At 41.4% G+C, this 18,922-nt stretch overlaps 1 protein-coding gene and 1 non-coding gene across 2 annotated transcripts in view; both read left to right on the top strand.

Moving 5' to 3' along the window:
• The window catches only part of MEI1 (meiotic double-stranded break formation protein 1), an 85,065-nt gene that overhangs the window by 3,983 nt on the left and 62,160 nt on the right, over positions 1-18,922 (top strand). The window contains exons 2-7 of the mRNA XM_036252179.1: positions 531-654; positions 1,588-1,638; positions 3,899-3,972; positions 6,233-6,338; positions 6,814-7,017; positions 7,965-8,095. Of these exons, the coding sequence (XP_036108072.1) occupies positions 531-654; positions 1,588-1,638; positions 3,899-3,972; positions 6,233-6,338; positions 6,814-7,017; positions 7,965-8,095 (690 nt within the window). The remainder of the gene's footprint in view (positions 1-530; positions 655-1,587; positions 1,639-3,898; positions 3,973-6,232; positions 6,339-6,813; positions 7,018-7,964; positions 8,096-18,922) is intronic.
• Positions 3,144-3,250, top strand: LOC118624778. Its single transcript, XR_004958450.1, has one exon. It is a non-coding gene; the product is annotated as a U6 spliceosomal RNA (small nuclear RNA).

The following is an 18,922-nucleotide window of genomic DNA, read 5'->3' as shown; positions in this document are numbered from 1 at the left end:
GTGGGCCTAATCCCCGGTGCAGGGTGTGCAGGAGGCCGCCAGTCGATGTTCTTTCTCATCGATGTTTCTGTCTCTCTCTCCCTCTCCCTTTCTCTCTCTAAAAAATCAATAAAGAAAAAAAGAAAGCTCTGGCTTTTGATAAGATCTGGTTGGAGACTTTGATTTGAGTCCTTGGGAAAGTCTCTGAGCCTCAGTTTTCTTATTTCCAAAATGGCTATAATGATACCTGTTTCTGCTTGCTTTGCTAAGTTGTTAGGCTTAAGTAAGCAAGTAGATAAAAGAGTTATTTGTGAACAGTAAAGTACTATGTAAATACAGGGTATTACTTAGATCATGTATAATTCTCTGTATGAACACATGGATTCCTGTGTGTGAATAATATCCTTTTCCATACTCCCTTGAGGGAATATGATCTTACCATAAATTAGATGATCCCTTCAGTTATGTATTGTATACATAATTTCAATTGTTTGGGTTCAGAATGGCTGAGACTTGGTTACTATTGAATATTTTTCTTCATATACTCCAAGTTGGTGCGCAAGAAGCATGTGCTGTCCTGCTTCCGAGATGTCCTCGTGAGGCATGCTTCCCTGGTTGTGCAGCTGGTGGCTCAGGATCAGAGAGTCTGTATCCACTTCATAAGCATGCTTTTTGGTGAGATTAAAAGGGAAACTTGGCATGAATTTTGTACGTATAGCATACATATTTGTTTTGGGGGTCTTGGAGAAATGGTCTTGGAAAGATAATTTAGACTTTTTGTGATGTAAATTTAACTTAGTAGCAAATTGTTTTATCATAATGATGAAGAAATGGTCACTTTTCTAAGATACATTATACGTTATATGCTAATTACAGCTAAGAGGTTAGTTAAAGTGTGAAGATGAATATGGAAAATGTGTGACCTTTAAAAAAATCTAGTCTTGTGTGATCTTTGCACAGGATCAGAAGATCCAGACTGGAGTCTGCTGACCTGGCTGTGACCCTGATTGAATTATTTCCCCTTTCTTGTGCTTTAGTTTCTTCATGTGTAAAATGAGATGTATTATGATGTTCCTCCCATTTTTTTCTTTTTGTTAATCTTCACCTGAGGATATATTTTCATTGAATTTTTTTTAGATAGAGTGAAAGGGAGGGAAAGAGAGAAACATCGATGTGAGAAACATACATCAGTTGGCTGCCTCCCGCATGATCCTGTTCTTTGGAATGAGCCGTTTTAGGGAGGATGAGAGCTGACTCATACTGAGTACTTTCTCTGCTAGAGGCTTTTCATGCTTTTAACTGCCAAGACAGTACTTTAAGGCAGAGAGGATGATCCCTAAGGCTCAGGAAGGTCATAACTAACAACTGGCAGAACTGGAATTTTGCCCCAGGTCTGTTATAGACTCCAGACCACACAATTGTTATGCTGTTCCACACAGACTCTTTTAATCCTTTTAAAGCCAGAGTGGGTCATTAAAAGTCTAGGTGTTTGGTGCTGAGGATAACTGGGACATCGCTTAAAGCTGATACTAGACTTAGACTTCACAGTGTGTTTTTGTTTTTCTTTTAACTATTAACTATCCCACTCCTGCCTCTCTCTCCTCCAAGGACTGTTATGCAGTGTGGAAGATGGGAATATGGCAGACCTCTGTATTGAAGGTAAGGTGAAATAGTGTGTACTTAGCATTTGAAGCTGGGGATATCAGCCTGAATTGCAGGTTATTTGAGACCTTGATGAAATGTTTCGTTTTCTTTCCTTGGTGTATGGGTCAATGCTCAACCAGTGAGCCACACCAGCTGGGAAGAAATGTTCATTTTAGATAGAGATAAAGAAAACTCAATTAGTTGGCAATCATTAATTCTGCATTTCTTTTTTGAGTACCTACTCTGTGCCAAGTACTGTATCAGACTAGGGATACTAGGTGGATAAGACATGGTCCTGCCTTCTAAGAATTTATAGTGTGGAGGAGAGATTGGCTGGCAAATAACGAGAGCTGATGAGTGCTGTTACAAAGATGTACAAAACTGTTTTTATTACATTCATATTGGTTGGTTGGAAGTTTTCTGCACATAGATGGTGCTTAGCCGTGGAACTGCATGGGTATACCTATAAAAAGCTCAAGGAGAAGACAAGAGCATTGGGATGGGAGAATTCTTGCAGAAAGAGCCAGAACTGTATTAGTTAGGGTCTAGACAAGAAACAAACCACACAAGTTATTTGAACAGAAAAAAACTTTAAAGAATTATTAACTAGGAAACTGAAGACACGAAGAGAACACCAAGTTTTCACAGAGGTAGCAGCTCCAGAAAGCAGCTCCCACTCCTAGGGCTGGGGAAACAAAAGGAGATGTTGGAATTATTAAAACCACAAGTTTGGAGGAAGAACCTCATATATGAAACTCAGACCTCTGAGGAGAGGATGCCACTTGGCTGCTGCTAGGCCCATGACCATCCAACCACACAGCAGCTGTAACTACTAGCAACTGTAACAAACAGATCCTAAGTTAACATGATCTGTATGTACTTCTGACCATCTCTCAATCTAGAGGACATGGACAAACAAATGTATCACTTGAAGTTCTGACCACTGGTGTGTGGGGGGGTGATTTTACTATTTTCCTCAAGGCCACTCTTGAGTGGGGCTATAATCCTAAAGCCATTCACTTCTGGTTGGTGCCAGCATAGTTTTCAGAACCCTCATCAGACCCCAAGAACTTCGCTGAAGTGGTGGGTCCTAGATGGAGACTGCAAAACTAGAGAGAGGAGAAGGACTTGCTCCTTCCTCACTGTTTCCTGTTTGCTCCTGCTTTCTTCCCGTTTTTGTGTTATCCTAGAATGTTTCTTTACTCTGGAAGTGGCAGAGCCTTCCCACTGCAGCAGCTGAATTTCATTGCAGCTCTTTCCACACGTGTAGAGCCAGCCTTTTCTCTACTCCCAAACACCAGCAGAAGCATCACAAATGATTGTATAGAAGGGTGGGTTTGGGGTTGTGATGTAATATTGTTGGCAATTATTGGCAAAGGAACTCTCTCATAATTCTATTTTCTAGTATGTGAAGGAGCAAATATTGAGGAAGGAAAAAAGTAGAGATAATGTAAAATAATAGTTTTCAACCTCAGTTTCACAATAGACTTACCTGGAGAACTTTAAGAATATCCAGATGAGTGCTCGCTTTGGCAGCACATATACTAAGACTGGAATGATACAAAGAAGATTAGCATGACCCTTGCGCAAGGATGACATGCAAATTCGTGAAGCATTCCATATGTTTAAAAAAGAAAAAAAAAAAATCCAGATGCTTAGTTTCTTTCTCTAGAAGTCTGATTTAAATTGGTCTTTGGCATTAGTATTTTTTATTTTATTTTTTGTTAATCCTCACCAGAGGATATTTTCCCATTGATTGTTTATTATTTTTATTTTTGTCAGTCCTCACCTGAGGATATTTTTCCATTGATTTGTAGATAGAGTGGAAGAGAGGGAAGGGGAGAGAGAGAGAGAGAGAGAGAGAGAGAAAGAAACAATGTGAAAGAGACATCGATTGGCTCCTTCCTGTATGACCCCATCTGGGGCCAGGGATCGAACCTGCAACCCAGGTATGTGCCCTTGACTGGGAATCAAACCTGCAGCTCTAAGGTCCTCGGGCCAACATTCTAACCACTGAGCAAGACCAGCCAGTGCAGGCATTAGTATTTTTTAAAAGCTTCCAAAGTGATTCTAATATGCAGCCTAGTTGTGAACCACTGACATAAAACAATGAAGAAGCCAGAAATACTTTGGCTTGGATGTGCACAAATGGTTTAATGGGGGAGACAGAAAATACTCATACCAAATAGCACAAGTAAATGACTTTTAGTAGAAGGGCTATAAAAGGTAAACTCTGGGTTGTCTTCTGATTAGTAATGCTATTGTGTTTACTCAGTCCTTATCCAGTTTACAACTCAGCTGAAATTAGAGCAGACCATTCATTGCCTGCTGGACGAGTGCCACAAAGAGGTCAGTAAATAGTTGTGAGTTGTTTTTTTTTATCCTCACCCTGTTGTAACCCAGGAGATCGACCACACTCAGACTCCATTTTTCAGTTTTTGGGGATGTTTTATTACCTGCGCAGGGACTGCAGCCAACCTACACAGAGGAGAACTGCAGCCCCGAGCTCAGGGGGAGGGTTGCTTATATAGGGCAGGGGTCATTCAAGAGTTTAGCAGAGCAAGCAAGCTGCTTGTACAGAAGCGGAGGCAGTTAGCGATAAGCAGGAGGGAACGGAGGGGGGAGGGAGCTGAGGCGAAAGGGAACTGGGTGAACTGGGTCAGCATACATCTATCCTGCTATTCATTCCATTATCCAAGTTTTAAAAACTAACAAATTCGAGACAGATATCAGCGGTCAGTCAGGTGCAATACACACATGTTGAACAGTTACAGTTTTATGGGGTAAAGGGAGCTTCAGTTTCTCCCTATCAGTTTCTTTACAGAGCATGCAGGACACTCTGGCCTTGGGGCCGTTTGTGTCCTCCCTTTTCTTGAAGGATGTTGCTTTTCAAATTCCCAGTGAAGGTCAAACTCTAGTTAATTTTTATGGGGCTAAAGCCCTCTATAACATTTCCCATTGTTCATCTTGCTGTCTCTGAGGTTGTTAATTAGGGCAGCTTAAAGACAAGTTGGATTCTAAGGACAGTGAGCTACAACAACCCGAGGACATTTTTTCCCCTATTTTTTGTTCAGATAGAGTGGGAGGGAGAGAGAAGAGAAGAAGAGAGAGAAACATCAACGTGAAAGGGACACATCGAGTGGCTGCCACCTGCAAGACCAACCAGGGCCCGGGGACAAACTGCAACCGAGATATGTGCCCATAGCGGGAACCGAACCTGGGTCTCTCTGGACTGCAGGCCGATGCTCTAACCGCTGAGCCAAACTGGCCAGGGCTAGTTGTGAGTTCTTGAGTACCCCTCTGAATCCTCAGATATCAGAGTTGAGCCAACCCTTCTTTGGATAGATGGGAGATTAAAATCCAGAAAGGAAAAGGGACTTGCCTGAGGTCATTGAGTCCGTGGCAGAGCCAGAACTAGGGCCCGAGTCTTCTGATCCTGCTCCAGTACTCTTTGCAGCTTCCTTTCAATCACCTCCATGTGGTGAAGCCCTATCTTTCTGGCATAGTCATCCCATTGCCATTCTTTATGTCCTTCTAAATACAATACAGATTTCCTTGATGAATTTATCAAGGAAATATGTTCACTGTGTCTTGGCTTACTTAGTATTTTTATTTGGTTTGAATTGTATACAGTGTTTTGTACTGAAGGCATGTACTTTTATCAGCATCTAAGGCAGCAGTTCTCAACCTGTGGGTCGCGACCTCTTTGGGGGTCGAACGACCCTTTCACAGGGGTCGCCTAAGACAGTAGCAAAATTACAGTTATGAAGTAGCAACAAAAATAATTTTATGGTTGGGGGTCACCACAACATGAGGAACTGTATTAAATGGTTACGGCATTAGGAAGGTTGAGAACCACTGATAAGCACTGAGTGGGTATGTTTAACCTGCTTGTTACAGTGTAGTGAATAATACAAATTAAACAAGCAGCTTTTTAAAATTTGTTTAAAATTTTGGAAGGATCAGAATCAGTTTTTTTCTTTTGCAAAGGAAGACAGATGTTTATCTTAATACCATCAAGAGCAACATTTAATTATAAATTATATTAAATTATCATGTCATTATAATTAATCTGCATGTAATTAATATATCAGATTGGATTTATAAGTATATATACCAATATTTATGATGATAATATCACTTAACACTATGAGCACTTTCTATATGCTAGATACCGTTTTAGGTGCTTTTCATGCAATATGTCATTCAGTCCTCCTACCAACTCTGTAAAGTTGGTACTATTATTATTTCTCACAAATGGAGTTAAGAGTCTTTCTTAAGGTGCTACAGTTAGTCAATAGAAGGGGTGAAATATGTACTGTTGACTCTCTCTGTAAAGTGCCAACCATATAAGTGTTCCATAATGGTAGTTCTAGTAATGATAATAACAATAATTTTTTTTTGCACTGAGCCAGAATTCTGCCTTTATGACATTGCCAACTGAGAGGACTCTCCTGGAACTTCCCAGTCCAATAAGACAGACAGGCGCTTAGCCAAAGAGGCCAATTATGTACAATATGGGCTTTAGTGTGGATAGGGTTAGATAAATTGTGGTGGGAGCTTTGTCCTGACCCTAATTTATAGAGTGGAGTATGTTCACTTTTTGTAGCTCTGTAACATGCCCTCCATGCGAGGCAGCCTGGCCACTCTGACCCTTCTCGGCAAGTTGGTGGATGCCATCCCTGCTTTGGCAGACAAGCTTGTAATGGAGCACCGTGAGTGACTTCTGAGGAAGAGCTTCCACTCCCCTTTCACCTGCTTTTATTACACTTCCATCTGGAGGGTCCATTCACTGTATACACCTTCATTACTTTTCTTCTTTAGGCTTTGGTTTCCTATTTGTAAAATGTGTCTATGTTGACTAATTTGAAAAAGTGCTTCTAGACTCTGGTCTTGGGCTATTTCTATTCACAAGTTCCTTTTGGGTGGAAGGAGGAATTAATTCTGGAATATAGAAGCACTCTTTTCTGTCAGTAAAATCCAAATAAATATCTCATAAATTTACTCACGGGTAAATCACTTAACTGCTCTAAGCCTTAGTTTTCCCATTTGATTAAGTACCCAGAAATCATTTTTTTGTGAGAGATTACTGGGGATTACCATTACTACCCCACTGAGGACAATATTTATAGTTTCATAAAGCAGTTGACATTGTGCGGTTCCCTGGCCCCTTGGTTGTTTTCTGGACAGGTGACTTGATGGAGCATCTGTTGAGAGGTTTAGTGTATCCCAGTGAGGGTGTGCAAGCTTCTGTCTGTTACCTCTACGGGAAGTTGTACTCCTCCCCAGTGGCAGCTGAGATGCTTTCAGGCCATTTCCGGGAGAAGCTGTGCCCTATCTTCCTTTCCACGCTGGATGGTGCCCAGACAAAGGAGCTACAGATCAATTGCTTGGGTAAAACATGAGATCGCAGAAAAAACAGAGAAAGTGTTAGGTTTTGCTTGAGGTCTTGAGATATTGGCTCTCTAGTGGTGGGGAAGTTTGCTGCTTTGCAAAGCCATGGGTTTGGGAAATAAGATGCACAGACTGTGAAAGATGCAAAGAGTTGGTGTGGCATCTTAAGAATGTTAATTTTGGAAGAAGAGGAAAGAAAGTGGGACAGCAATTTTCTGCCTCCAACCTTTACTGCCTATCCTGGTGCATCCTGTACTTGCTGCCAAGTTAATCTTCACACTATACAGCTTGCATCCTGTCAGTTTCCTACTTGGAAATTTACCTGTGGCTTCCTCTAGCCTCTAGGGTGATGTCCAGGTTTCTTTGAATGTTTTTTGAGGCTCCTTTGGCAAGAGCTACAGGGAAAAGCATAGTCTGTGGGTGACAACAGTTTCTTTTCACAGTTTGGGCCAAGAGCTGTGTTATGAACAGTTCAGCCACACACAGTGAGCATTCATTCTGCACCAGGCTCTGCTGGGCTCTGGGGTCATAAAAATGATCAAACCCAAGCTCTATTCTGAGGGGGCTCATAGTCCAGATGTGGACAATTAGAGTCCAGTGTGGTAAGTGCTATTATAGAGGTTGCACAGAAAAGGGTGGGATTCTATTTAAAGTAGTACTATAATTCTTATATATGGAAAACCCTAAAACCACTAAAAAACTTAAACTAGTAAATAAATTCAGTAAAGTTGCAGGAAGCACAAAATCAGTTGTGCTTACATATACTAGCAGTGAATTATATGAAAAATAAGAAAATCCCATTTAAAGTAGCATTAAAAAGAATAAAATACTTAGGAATATGTTCAGAGACATAAAGAAGTTTCTAAGGGATGTCTGAGGTGCTACCTTAGGTGTATTCTGGTGCCTGTGCTCCTCTTGTCTGACTTCCCAACCCCTTTGTTTTCCAGGTTTGCTGAGGCAGCTGCTGAAGTATGATCTCTTTGTGTCCATGATCATGAACAAGTCAGCACTGGCGGAAAGTATGGACAGTGTTGAGGGACCACCAAGAGAGACCTCACTGCCTTTGGTGCTCAAAAAGGTCCTTGTCTTATGATTCCCTGTCTTTAAATTTAGTAACAAGGGAACCCGAATGCCTCCTGTACCTTGTCCTCATCCACCACTCCTGTCTAGGATTTACAAAGTATTTTTTTAGTAGCCAAACAACATGCTGTTAGAAGACTCAAAGTACATTTTATTTCCATTGTGAATCCTTATATAGCATCTTCTCCTTCACAGCAGGGCTGCCTGAGAATGAAGAATACATGCCACAACAGAAACAAAACTATCTCAGTTATTTTAGGGATAAAACTCAAGCTTCTCAGCATGGTACCTAGAGCCCTCTTTCTCTGGCCCCTATTTATTTTTTCGGCCTTACTTACCTGTTTCTTCCACTCCACAACGCAGTGCTCCAGCCATATGCAACTTCTCCCTGGTCCTGTATAAACTAGGACATCCTGTCTAGCTGTGCAGATGCTCTTCCCCTTTGCCTTTAAAGCCTTTTTCCCTAACACCTTTCTCCCTCCTTTTGTCTGTTGATCTCTGATTCAGCCTTCAAGCTATCACCCTTGCTTCTTTTTTTTCTTTCCATTTTTTGTTCGGATAGAGTGGGAGGGAAAGAGAGGGAGAGAGGGAGAGAGAGAGAGAGAGAGAGAAATATTGACGTGAAAGGGACACATCAAGTGGCTGCCTCCCGCATCACCCAACCAGAGCTGGGGACAAACCGCAACCAAGGTACGTGCCCTTAGCCGGAACCTAACCCGGTCTCTCTGGACCGCAGGTCGATGCTCTAATTGCTGAGCCAAACTGGCCAGGGCCACCCTGGCTTCTTTAGGTAGAATGTGCCCCTCTTGTCATAGCGCTGATCTCACCAATTGTGGTTGATCAACTGGGATTTTCTTTAGGGTGGGACCTGAGTTTGGCTGTCTCTCTCTGAAGTGCTCAGTACAGGGCTTGGCAGAGCTACAATCCTCATCTGCTGGCAGGGGTATCATTGACTGACCAGATTGTGGGACTCCTGCAGGAAAGAGGAGGAGCCCTGGTCAGAAGTGGTAACATCTGGTTAGAACATTTGATCCTGGGCTCAGCAGGGGCACAAGGTCTTCTGTACTCAGTGCACCAAGGTAGCATGATGGTGGTAGGGACAGAAATTAGCGAGTGCTCCCTACTGAGGAAAGAACTTTGTAGAGACAGGGCTTTTGGTTTAGAGGTCCCAGCCTCCATCTGTATGTGGAAATTCTTCCATTGGCAATTTTGAATGATCATCATTTTATTTTACTACAGCAGCCAGCAAGGTTGGGACTAGGGTGAGGTGAGTGAGACATTTGCCTTAGGTATAAAATTTAAAGGAGTAATAAAAAAAACTCAGCAATCAAGATAAATATTTTTTTTTGTTAATCCTCACCCAAGGATATTTTTCCATTAAGATAAATAATATTTTAAAAGATTAAAGTTAATGCAAAATTTATGATGTACAAAATATAAAAAATTTAAGATAAGATAGGCATATATCCTTATACAACCCCATTCTGGAATTTTTGTCAAAGTCTAATGTTAGCTAGTCCTTCCTGCTTTTGGCTGTTAATCAACTTATTCTCCCAAAATTTAGTTTCCTGGGAATATTTTCTCAATGTTAGTGTTCCTACTGTTGCAACGTTGATTCATTCACTTAGTCACATAACACACTGAGCACTAATGTGATGTGTCAGTCACTATGTAAGGCACTGGGAATGCCATGGTATGTAAATAACTGAGTTTCTTGCCCATTCACAATTTAGTGGGAAAGACATAATAAATAAGAAAATGAACAAGAAAAGTAATTGTGGATTGTGATAAGTGCTATAAAGGAAATCAAGAGGGATGAAATAGTAGCAGAGAATGCCATCTACAGGTTGAGTGGTCAGTCAGGGCCTCTCAGAAGGGTTGACATTTGAACTATCTTGAAGAATTAAAGTATTCCAGTGATCAATTATACTTTAATAGACCTGAAAATAAATAAAAAAATAAGTGAATGATAAGAAAAGTGGGCAGAAAAGCATTTTAGGTATAATAAAGCCAGAGTCAAGTAAAAGCCAGAGGAAGGGAAATGCTTGATATGTTCGAGAAGCAGATGGAGGCCAGTGGGATGGGATGGGTGGGAGGTGATGTGAAGTGGCTCAAGATGAGGCTAGATAGAGATCAAGCAGGAAAAGTCATGCAAGTCTTGAAATAATTAGGATTTTTAAAAATTTATTTTATTTTTGTTACAGATGTTTCTCCTTTTATACCCCATTGACACCCTCCTCCCCATCACGCCCCCCACCCCGTCCCCGGCTTTGTTGTCCATGTCCATTGGTTATGCGTACATGCATATATAAGTTCTGTGGTTTATCTCTTCCCTCCCTCCACCACCCCCTCTTCTGAGGGTTGTCAGTCTGTACCCTACTTCCACGTCTCTGGGTCTACCCTATTCCTCAGACTGTTATGATCATTATATTCCATAAATAAGTGAGATCGTGTGGTATTTGTCTTTTTCGGCTTGACTTGTTTCGCTTAGGATAATACTTTTCAGGTCCCTCCATGTTGTCTCAAAGGATAAGAGATCTTTCTTACAGCTGCATAGTACTCCATTGTGTATATGTACCACCGCTTTTTTATCCATTCGTCTACTGATGGACACTTGGGCTGTTTCCAGATCTTAGCGATTGTAAATAGTGCTGCTATGAACATGGGGGTACATATATTCTTTCTGATTGGTGTTTCAGGCTTCTTAGGGTATATTCCTAGAAGTGGGATCTCTGGGTCAAATAGCAATTCAATTTTTAATTTTTTGAGGTAACATCATAGTGTTTTCCAGAGTGGCTACACCAGTCTGCATTCCCACCAGCAGTGTACTGGAGTCTCCTTTTCTCCACACCCTCACCAACACCTGTTGTTTGATGATTTGTAGATGGTGGCCATTCTGACAGGTGTGAAGTGATACCTCGTTGTTTTAATTTGCATCTCTCTAATGATTAGTGATGTTGAACATTTCTTCATATGTCTCTTAGCCATCTGTATGTCCTGTTGGAAGAGGTGTCTATTTAGCTCCTCTGCCCATTTTTTAATTGGGTTCTTTGTCTTCCTTTTGTTGAGTTGTATGAGTACTTTATATATTTTGGAAATTAACCCCTTATTTGATGTATCATTGGCAATGATATTCTCCCATACAGTAGGTTGCCTTTCCATTTTGATAGTTGTTTCTTTTGCTGTGCAGAAGCTTTTTAGTTTGATGTAGTCCCACGTGTTCATTTTTTCCTTTGTTTCTGTTGCCTTAGGTGATGTATCAGTGAACATTCTGCTGCGTATGATGTCTGAAATTTTGTTGCCTACATTTTCTTCTAGGATTTTTAAGGATTCATGGGTCACATTTAAGTCTTTTATTATTATTTTTTTTTTGAGTTTATTTTTGTGTATGGTGTAAGTTGATGGTCTAGTTTCATTTTTTTGCATGTAGCTGTCCAATTTTCCTAACACCATTTATTAAAGAGGCTATCTTTACCTCATTGTATACTCTTGCCTCTTTTGTCAAATATTAATTGAGCATAATGTCTTGGGTCCATTTCTGGGTTCTCTGTTCTGTTCCACTGGTCTATATGCCTGTTCTTGTGCTAGTACCAAGCTGTTTTGATTACAGTCACTTTGTAGTATAACCTGATATCTGGTATTGTGATCCCACCTACTTTGTCCTTCTTTTTCAAGATTGCTGTGGCTATTCAGGGTTTTTTTTGGTTCTATATGAACTTTTGAAGTATTTGTTCTAGTTCTGTGAAATATGTCGTTGATATTTTGATGGGGATTGCATTGAATGTATAGATTGCTTTGGGTAATATGGACATTTTAATGATGTTAATTTTTCCAATCCATGAACAGGGTATGTGCTTCCACTTTTTTATATCTTCCTGTATTTCTTTTTTCAATGTCCTGTAGTTTTCTGAAAATAGATCCTTTACTTCTTTGGTTAAGTTTATTCCTAGGTATCTTAATTTTTTTGCCGCGATGGTAAATGGGATTGTTTTTTCAGTTTCTCTTTCTGTGAGTTCATCATTGGTGTATAAGAATGCTGTCAATTTTTTGACGTTAATTTTGTATCCTGCTACTTTGCCAAATTTATTTATTTATTTATTTATTTATCCTCACCCGAGGATATTTTTTCCATTTTTTGTACAGATAGAGTGGGAGGGAGAGAGAGGAAGGGAGAGAGAGTGAGAAACATCGACGTGAAGGGACACATCGAGTGGCTGCCACCCGCACGACCAACCAGGGCCGGGGACAAACTGCAACCGAAGTACGTGCCCTTAGCGGGAACCGAACCCGGGTCTCTCCGGACCGCAGGCCGATGCTCTAACCGCTGAGCCAAACTGGCCAGGGCCATTTATTTATTTATTTATTTATTTATTTATTTATTTATTTATTTTTATTCTCACCCGAGGACATTTTTCAATATTTTGTGCAGATAGAGTGGGAGGGAGAGAGAGAGAGAGAAACATTGACGTGAAAGGGACACATCGAGTGGTTGCCACCCGCACGACCCACCGCATGACCCAACCAGGGCCGGGGACAAACTTTAACCGAGGTACATGCCTTTAGCGGGAACCAAACCCGGGTCTCTCTGGACCGCAGGCCAATGTTCTAACCACTGAGCAACCGGCCAGGGCCCAAATTCATTTATTAAGTTTAGTAGATTTTAGATGAAGTCTTTTTTTTTTTTTTTTATCCTCACCCGAGGACATTTTTCCAATTTTTGTACAGATAGAGTGGGAGGGAGAGAGAGGAAGACAGAGAGAGAGAGAGAAACATCGACGTGAAAGGGACACATTGAGTGGCTGCCACCCGCACGACCAACCAGGGCTGGGGACAAACTGCAACTGAAGTACGTGCCCTTAGCGGGAACCGAACCCAGGTCTCTCTGGACCGCAGGCTGACGCTCTAACCGCTGAGCCAAACCGGCCAGGGATAGATGAAGTGTTTAGGGTTTTCTATGTATAATATGTCATCTGCAAATAATAACAGTTTCTCTTCCTCCTTTCCAATTTGGATCCCTTTTATTTTTTCTTCATGTCTGCTTACTTTGGCTAAGACTTCCAGTACTATGTTAAATAAGAGTGGTGAAAGTGGGCATCCCTGTCTTGTTCCTGTTCTTAAGGGAAATGCTTTTAGTTTCTGCTCATTGAGTATGATGTTGGCTGTAGGTCTTTCATATATGGCCTTTATTATGTCGAGATATGATCCCTCCATTCCCACATTGCTGATCATTTTTATCAGAAATGGATACTGGGTTTTGATGAATGCTTTTTCAGCATCTATTGATATGATCATGTGGTTTTTTTTTTTTTTTTTTTTTTTTTTTTTTTTTTTTTTTTATCCTCACCCGAGGATATTTTTCCATTTTTTGTACAGATAGAGTGGGAGGGAGAGAGAGGAAGGGAGAGAGAGAGAGAAACATCGATGTGAAGGGACACATCGAGTGGCTGCCACCCGCACGACCAACCAGGGCCGGGGACAAACTGCAACCGAAGTACGTGCCCTTAGCGGGAACCGAACCCGGGTCTCTGCGGACCGCAGGCCGACGCTCTAACCGCTGAGCCAAACTGGCCAGGGCAAATCTTTTTTTTTTTTTTTTTTTTTTTTTTTTTTTCATCCTCACCCGAGGACATTTTTTTTTTTTTTTTTTTTTGATATTTTGTTCAGATAGAGTGGGAGGGAGAGAGAGAGAGAGAAACATCGATGTGAAAGGGACACATCGAGTGGTTGCCACCCACACAACCCAACCAGGGCCGGGGACAAACTGCAACCGAGGTACGTGCCCTTAGCGGGAACCGAACCCGGGTCTCTCGGGACCGCAGGCCGACGCTCTAACCGCTGAGCCAAACCGGCCAGGGCATCATGTGGTTTTTATTCTTCATTTTGTTTATGTGGTGTATCACATTTATTGATTTGCAAATATTCTACTAGCCTTGCATTCCTGGGATGAATCCCACTTGGTCATGGTGAATAATTTTTTTGATGTATTGCTGGATTCGATTTGCTAATATTTTGTTCAGGATTTTGGCGTCTATGTTCATCAGGGATATTGGCCTGTAGTTTTCTTTCTTTGTAGTGTCTTTTTCTGGTTTTGGAATTAGAATTATGCTGGCCTCATAAAACGAGTTTGGAAGTCTTCCATCTTTTTGAATTTTTTGAAATAGTTTGAGGAGAATGGGTGTTAGTTCTTTTTTGAATGTTCTGTAAAACTTCCCCGTGAAGCCATTCAGGCCTGGGCTTTTGTTTGCTGGGAGAGTCTTGATTACCTCTTCAATTTTCTTAGTTATTATTGGTCTGTTCAAGTTTTTTATCTCTTTCCAGTTCCGTTTTTGTTTTTTTTTGTTTTTTACATCCTCACCTGAGGACATTTTTTTCCATTTTTTGTTCAGATAGAGTGGGAAGGAGAGAGGAAGAGAAAGGAAGAGAGAAACATCAAGGGACACACTGAGTGGCTGCCAACCGCACGACCAATGAGGGCCAGGGACAAACTGCAACCGAGGTACATGCCCTTAGCGGGAACCGAACCCGGGTCTCTCTGGACTTCAGGCCGACGCTCTAACCACTGAGCAAAACCGGCCAGGGCTCTTCCCAGTTCAGTTTTGGGAGACTGTGTGTTTCTAGAAATTTTTCCATTTCACTTAGATTGTTGAATTTGTTGCCATGTAATTGTTAATAGTGGTTGTTAATGATCTTTTGTGTTTCTGTGGTGTCAGCTGCTACTTCTCCTCTTTCATTTCTGATTTTGTGTATTTGGGTTCTCTTTGTTTCTTGGTGAGTCTAGCTAAGGGTCCATCAGTCTTGTTTATCTTTTCAAAGAACCAGCTCTTTGTTACATTGATCCTTTGAATTGTTTTTTTCTTTGGTCTCTATGTCATTTATTTCTACTCTGCTCTTTACTAGTTCCTTCCTTCTACTTGCTCTGGGGTTTTCTTTTTGTTTGCTTTCTAATTCTTTAAGTTGTGAGGTTAGATAATCTATTAGAAATTTTTCTTGTTTCTTGAGGTGGGCCTGTAGTGCTATGAATTTCCCTCTCAGAAGTGCTTTTGCTGCATCCCATAGATTTTGTGCTGTTGTTTGTTCTTTTTCATTGGTTTCCAGGAAGTTTTTAATTTCTTCCTTGATCTCCTGAGTAATCCATTTATTGTTTAATAACATGCTCTTTAGCCTCCATGTGTTCAAATGTCTTTGCATGTCCTTGTTGCAATTGATTTCTAGATCATGCCATTGTGACCTGAGAAGATACTTGATATGATTTCAGTCTTCTTGAACTTGTAGAGATTTAGTTTGTGTCCTAACATGTGGTCCCTCTTTGAGAATATCCCATGTGCACTGGAGAAGAATGTGAATTCTGTAGTTTTGGGGTGTAATTCTCTGTAGATATATCTATTAAATCATTTGGTCTAGTGCTTCATTAAGAGTCTCTGTTTCCTTGCTGATTTTTTGTCTAGAGGATCTATCCAGTGGTGTCAGCAGGGTGTTGAAGTCCCCTGCTATGATTGTATTGCTGTCGATTTCTCCTTTGAAGTCCTCCAGAAGATTTTTAATATATTTTGGTGCTCCTATATTGGTTGCATATATGTTTATCAAGGTTATATCTTCATGTTGGATAGATCCTTTCAATATTATGTAGTAGCCTTCTTTGTCTCTAGTTATGGCCTTCATTTTGAAATCTGTTTGATCAGATATGAGTATTGCTACCCCAGCTTTTTTTCCCTTTTTGTTTGCTTGGAAGATTTTTTTCCATCCCTTCACTTTCTTTCTTTTTTTTTTTTATCCTCACCCGAGGACACTTTTCCATTCTTTGTTCAGATAGAGCAGGAGGGAGAGAAAGAGAGAGAAACATCGATGTGAAAGGGACACATTGAGTGGCTGCCACCCGCACGACCAACCAGGGCCGGGCACAAACTGCAACCGAGGTACATGCCCTTAGCGGGAACCGAACCCAGGTCTCTCCGGACCGCAGGCCGACACTCTAACCGCTGAGCCAAACCGGCCAGAGCTCCATCCCTTCACTTTCAACCTATATGAGTCTTTTGTTGTGAGGTGGGTCTCTTATAGATCGGTCATGCTTTCTTATCCAATCAGCTACTCTGTGTCTTTTTATTGGAGCATTCAGTCCATTTACATTTAAGGCGATTATTGATATGTACTTATTTATTGCCATTTTTGTTTAGTGTGGTTATATTTTTCTTCCTATTTCTTCTACTAATTACAGCAGTCCTTTTAATATTTCTTGCAGTGCTGGTTTGGTGCTAATGTATTCCCTTAGCCTTTTTTTGGTGCTTATCTCTTGCTGCCTTTAGGATTCTCTTTGTCTTTAATTTTTGGCCTTTTAATTACTATGTGTCTTGGTGTGGGCCTGTTTGGGTTCTTCTTACTTGGGGCTCTCTGTGCTTCTTGAACTTGAATGCTTTCTTCCTTCAACAAATTGGGGAAGTTTTCTGTCACTATTTCTTCGACTATATTTTCTAAATCTTGCTCATTTTCTTCTTCTTCAGGGACTCCTATGATGCAAATATTATTATGTTTCCAGTTGTTTCACTGTTCTCTTAAGCTGTCTTTATGTTTTTTAATTGTTTTTTCCTTATGGTTTTCTGATTGGTTGATTATTTCTACCCTGTCTTCTAATTCACTGATCCAGTCCTCAGCTTCCTCTACTCTGCTGTTTAGACCTTTCAATGTGTTCTTTATTTCTGATATGTCAATCTTCATTTCTTCTTGGTGGTTTTTAATTTCCAATTGGTTGAATTTCAACATTTCTGTGTCTTTACTCATGGTGTTGATGTCCTTACTCATGCTGTTGAGCTTCCTCAAGATCATGGCTCTGAATTCTAGCTCTGTTAACTTGCTTAACTGCTCCTCATTTATCTCATCTTTGGTAGAGGTCTCTTGTTCTTTCATTTGGCATTTGTTTCTTTGTTGCACCATTTTGGCTACCACCGTGGGCTTTGGAACCTGCCAAATTTTCCCTGTGGGTGTTGGTGTTGTACTGTTTGTGGCTCCCTCTCCTGGGTTTGGATGAGCGTTAAACACCACTGTCAAGTCTTACTTTCTTGGTTAGAGTTGCTAGCCCAAGAATGGTTTAGTTATGCTCCAGCTTTTTGCCTGGAGGCTCTCAGTAGTGGTTACTTGAAGAGCCTTGGTTTCTCAGTTGAATGAAAAACTCCCTCAGGTGCTCAGTGTAAGGGGATATCTGAGGGTGGGGCAGATACTGGTTGTTAATGAGCCTCAATTTACATTTCAATGGCTTTCTGGGTGGGGTTGAATCTCCGAGGGAGGGGCTGCTGCCTTCCCCAGAGCCCTGGGAAGGAGTAAGATGGACACTGTCCTGTGTGGCCGCAACTCAGCAAAAACTCTGAGTGCCCTCCAAATCCCGAGTGTCCTCACACAGTTCCTGTGCAGTCCACCCTCCCTCTGCCGGAACCCAAGGTGAGTGGCTGTGGCTATTTTAGCATCTGTCCTGGCTCTGCACTGTGAAGCTGCTTGGGAGGGTAACCCCGAGGGCACTGCTCACAGCTAAGGCCGCTGCTGTCTGTGGGCTCCCAGTCCCCCTCTCATGCCTCTGCAATCCTATCAGGATTGAGTCAGTGTCCCTGGTTATATGGTCCTCCAAGCTGCTTTTCTGTTGGTTTTTCCGACAATTTGTCTGTGTGTTAGTTGTAATTCAGTTTGGTCCCAGGAGACAGTCTGTGCAGCTTCTAGTCACTCTGCCGCCATTTTGGAATCTTCTAATTAGGAGATATATATATATATTTTTTATCCTCACCCAAGGACATTTTTTCATTTTTTATTCAGATAGAGGGGGTGGGGGGAGAGAAACATCGATGTGAAAGGGACACATTGAGTGGTTGCCACCCGCATGACCCACCACACGACCCAACGAGGGCCAGGGACAAACTGCAACCGAGGTACTTGTCCTTAGCAGGAACCGAACCCGGGTCTCTCTGGACCACAGGCCGACGCTCTACCACTGAGCCAAACCAGCCAGGGGTAATTAGGATATTTTTAAAGATAGATTTTTATAATTAATTTTGTTTATGATGGAAATGTTATGTTGGAGTGTTTCTCAATGACTTACAAGGAATATACATTTTATTTTATTTTTTATTATTATTTTTTTTATCCTCACCCGAGGATATTTTTCCATTTTTTGTACAGAGAATGGGAGGAAGAGAGAGAAAGGGAGAGAGAGAGAAACATCGACGTGAAGGGACACATCGAGTGGCTGCCACCCGCACGACCAACCAGGGCCGGGGACAAACTGCAACCGAAGTACGTGCCCTTAGCGGGAACCGAACCCGGGTCTCTCCGGACCGCAGGCCGATGCTCTAACCGCTGAGCCAAACTGGCCAGGGCAGGAATATACATTTTAAACCATGAACCATTGTTTTGCTTAACTATATAATTTTTGTAAGACACATTTTCTTTTTTAATCCTCACCTGAGGATTTTTTTTTCCTATTGATTTTTAGAGAGAGTGGAAGGGAGTGCGGGGAGGAGGGGGAAAAACATCAATGTGAGAGAGATACATTGATTGGTTGCCTTTCTTAATTGCCCTGACTGGTGCCAGGAATCGAACTTGCAACTCAGGTACATGCCCTTGATCGGGAATAGAATCTGCAATCCTTTGGTCCACTGAGCCATACCAGCTAGGGCAAGACACATATTCCCCCCCCACATTTTAACAGCTCTGAAGTTGTGAGACATTTTACCGTCAATGATGTGTCATAGTTCAATTATGGCTCTTTTTCTTTCTTAGTAGTACATAAAAAAATGGTTTGCTTTACATCAGTAGTGTCTTAAAAAAAATATGTCATTTTTCTATATAA

The sequence above is a fragment of the Molossus molossus genome, unplaced genomic scaffold, assembly GCF_014108415.1.
Source record: "Molossus molossus isolate mMolMol1 unplaced genomic scaffold, mMolMol1.p scaffold_m16_p_10, whole genome shotgun sequence".
In the NCBI taxonomy this organism is placed as follows: Eukaryota; Metazoa; Chordata; class Mammalia; order Chiroptera; family Molossidae; genus Molossus; species Molossus molossus.
This window is presented reverse-complemented; position numbering and strand designations above follow the sequence as displayed.